Source organism: Tupaia chinensis, unplaced genomic scaffold (genome assembly GCF_000334495.1).
Source record: "Tupaia chinensis unplaced genomic scaffold, TupChi_1.0 Scaffold000201_1, whole genome shotgun sequence".
Classification (NCBI taxonomy): Eukaryota; Metazoa; Chordata; class Mammalia; order Scandentia; family Tupaiidae; genus Tupaia; species Tupaia belangeri.
The window spans coordinates 1,385,850-1,389,159 of NW_006159676.1; the positions used below are offsets into that span (position 1 = coordinate 1,385,850).

General features: G+C 57.1%; 1 protein-coding gene across 1 annotated transcript in view; it reads left to right on the forward strand.

The window, feature by feature from the left end:
- The window catches only part of COMP (cartilage oligomeric matrix protein), an 18,417-nt gene extending 15,624 nt beyond the window's left edge, over positions 1-2,793 (forward strand). Inside the window, exons 16-19 of the mRNA XM_014587279.2 lie at positions 243-439; positions 1,175-1,347; positions 2,451-2,590; positions 2,686-2,793. Coding sequence (XP_014442765.1) covers positions 243-439; positions 1,175-1,347; positions 2,451-2,590; positions 2,686-2,732 — 557 coding nt within the window. The 3' untranslated portion in view covers positions 2,733-2,793. The remainder of the gene's footprint in view (positions 1-242; positions 440-1,174; positions 1,348-2,450; positions 2,591-2,685) is intronic.
- The last annotated feature ends 517 nt before the right edge of the window (positions 2,794-3,310 follow it).

A 3,310-nucleotide genomic window follows, 5' to 3' on the forward strand; every position in this document is an offset into this window, starting at 1 on the left:
CGGGGGAGCCGGACTTGGGGGCGGGGCCAGATAAGGGTGGGGCCAGCCATGCTTGGACCCAGTGGACAGGGCCAGGGCTCAGGAGGGGCGTGGCCCAAGATTGGGCAGGGGGTGTGGCCATGTCGGCTCTGGAGCGAGCATGGGGCGGAGCATGGGGCGGAGCCAGGGGCGGGGTCCGGGGCAGCCCTGGCAGGGACAGGTGACCGCACTGCGAAAGTCCCTGGCTCTTTCCTCCTCCCCAGGCTACACGGCCTTCAACGGTGTGGACTTCGAGGGCACATTCCACGTGAACACGGCCATGGATGACGACTACGCCGGCTTCATCTTTGGCTACCAGGACAGCTCCAGCTTCTACGTGGTCATGTGGAAGCAGATGGAGCAGACGTACTGGCAAGCCAACCCCTTCCGTGCGGTGGCCGAGCCTGGCATCCAGCTCAAGGTACCGGGGTCCTATCTGACCTTCCTGACCCTGAGCCTTCCCATGAGCCCCCAAAAGCCCCCAGCCCCAGGGCAAGCAGTTGGCACAATGGCTATGTCGCTGGACTCCCATATAGTCGACCACGGTTCGAGTCCCAGACCCGGTGGCTTAAATTCATGCTGGGCGCGTGTGCGTGTGTGCCCAAGATCCCCAGAGGAAAATGGAGAAGGGATTGAGGCGTGGCCATCCCCCCTGGGGGTGACTTCTCACTTTCCTTTAGACTCATTCTTCCCTAGACACCCCAAAACCTACAGGTCATCAAATACCCCTGCAGACCTCCCCTAATCCTCCCAGGTCCCAAAACCTGGGCAGACACCCTCACATTCTTTCATGAGCCTCCAGACCACCACTGGTCTCCTCCCATGGTCTCTCCACAAGGCCCCACTGGGCCTCTAAGAAGGGGGCCTACCATCTGGGTTACCCCAAGTCCGCGGGCCCGTGGACAAGGCGTGGCTAGTATGAAGGGGCGTGGCTAGTATGAAGGGGCGTGGCTGATGTGTGCTTGCAGGGGTGAGGTCAAGGTGGGCGTGGCCTGTCCCAAAGATGGGCCTGGCGCCGAACCCAAGGTCTGGAGGGGAGAGTTCTCAGGGGATGGCGTGGGCGACCCCTCTACCACTGGAAGTCTCCCCCTCCTCCTGCTAGGCAGGGTTCTAGTGGCCTGCGAGGTCTCTGACGCCCTTCCCTGGGCAATGACAGGCGGTGAAGTCCTCCACGGGGCCCGGGGAACAGCTGCGGAATGCTTTGTGGCACACGGGAGACACGGCGTCCCAGGTGAAGCTGCTGTGGAAGGACCCCCGCAACGTGGGCTGGAAGGACAAAACGTCTTACCGCTGGTTCCTGCAGCACCGGCCCCAAGTGGGGTATATCAGGTGGGGACCCCACACCTGTGGGACACCCGGGCCCTCTGCTCCAGCTCCAGAGAAAGGAGGTTCTGAGGCCTTGATTGCCTTGTCTGTAAAATGGGAATGAACCAGTTCGAATGAACCCACATTGGACCTACTGTGTGCTGGGACGGACCCTGCACCTAATGGGTCCACAGCAGGAAGACAGAGCCTCACGGGTCCCTGTTTCTCTCTCACTCTTTTTTTTAAGAATTATTTATTTAGAAGGGCCTGCAGGTGGTGAGGTAGGTAAGGGCACTGGATTCCCACATGGCTGACCGTGGTTCGAATCCTGATGCAGGGGGCTTACTTTCTTACTTTCTCTCTCTCTCTCGCTCTGTCTCTTTCTGATCCAATTCAAATAAAGAAATAAAATAGTTCTAAAATAAAAGATTTATTTAGGGAGCAGAAGATGGCGTAATGGTTACACTGTAGGACTTCCATGTAGTTGACCACAGTTCGAGTCCCGGACCCAGTGGCTTAAAACTCACGCCAGGTGCGTGTGCGTGCATGCCCAAAATCCCTAGAAGAGAATGGAGAAGGGATTGTGGCATGACCATCTCCCCAAGGGGATGATTTCTTGCCTTCTGTCTCTCTGGCGTGTGCACGTGCCCTAAACCAAATACTCTTAAAATTTATTTATTGTTATTATTATTTTTTTAATTCATTCATTTTATTTTAATTTGACCAGAGAGATACACAGAGAGAGAAAGAGGCAAAGTGAGAAAGCCACCAGGTCCAGGACTCGAACCATGGTTAGCCATGTGGAATTGTCCAGCACCTTAACCACCATGCCACCTGCTGGTCCCTAACATTTATTTATCATTATTATTACCATTTTTGAATTTGACCAGAGACACAGAGAGGGAAAATGACAAGCTGCCAGATCTGGGACTCGAACTGCAGTCAGCCATGTGGGAGTCCAGCACCCTCAACCACCGCACCACCTGCTGGCCTAAATCCCTGTTTCTTAACCTCCAGTCTATATTCCAACGCTCTGCTTAGCACTACCGAGGTGTAGGGTCCTTGTTCTCCATCCTCCCGTAGGGAGCCCCGAGAGAGGACCCTGCCTCACTGTCTCCGACCTGCAGGGTGCGGTTCTACGAGGGCCCCGAGCTGGTGGCCGACAGCAACGTGGTCTTAGACACAACCATGCGTGGTGGCCGCCTGGGGGTCTTCTGCTTCTCTCAGGAGAACATCATTTGGGCCAATCTGCGCTATCGCTGCAACGGTGAGCTGCCGCCTGGTGGCGGGGATGGGGACACGGGGACAGGACTGTGCCCGTGAGAGTCACCTCTCCCTCCCTCCCTCTCTCTCTCTCTGCAGACACCATCCCCGAGGACTATGAGACCCAGAGGCTGCGGGGAGCCTAGGGACCAGGGTGGGGGACCCATGGGGAGGGACGGGAGAGGACAAAATAAAGTGTGTGTGTGGGGGGGAGCGGCCAGCTGTGGTCTCTGCTTTGGGGAGGGCTTGGCTCGGGGGACCCCCCCCCTGGAACTGAGTGGGAACCTGAGGCTGTAACTATGGTTACCTTTTCTGGTGGGCCCAGGGCTGTCCAGCTCGGACCTGGGTGAGAAGGGGGAGCTACATCAGGTGGGGACCCCACACCTACAGGACACTCGGGCCTGGGGGAGTCTGCACTGTCCCCCTGTTCCAGGGAAAAGGGGTTCTGAGGCTTCGATGGCCTTATCTGTAAAATGGGAAGAATATGAACCAGTTGGAATGAACCCACATGAACCCAGGGGTGGTGACCCACTGTGGCTCCATGGGTCCCACCTCCTGGGCTTGGAGCCCAGCCATGGCCAAGCTCCGCCCCCTGCCACTAAAGTGTCCCTCCAGGATCCTGGGGATGGAGGGTCCCGGGTGGGAAGGAAGGGAGAGAGGCAGAGACGAAAACATCGGATTTTTATTACGTTTCATTACAAAGGATGCGAAGGTACAAAGAAAA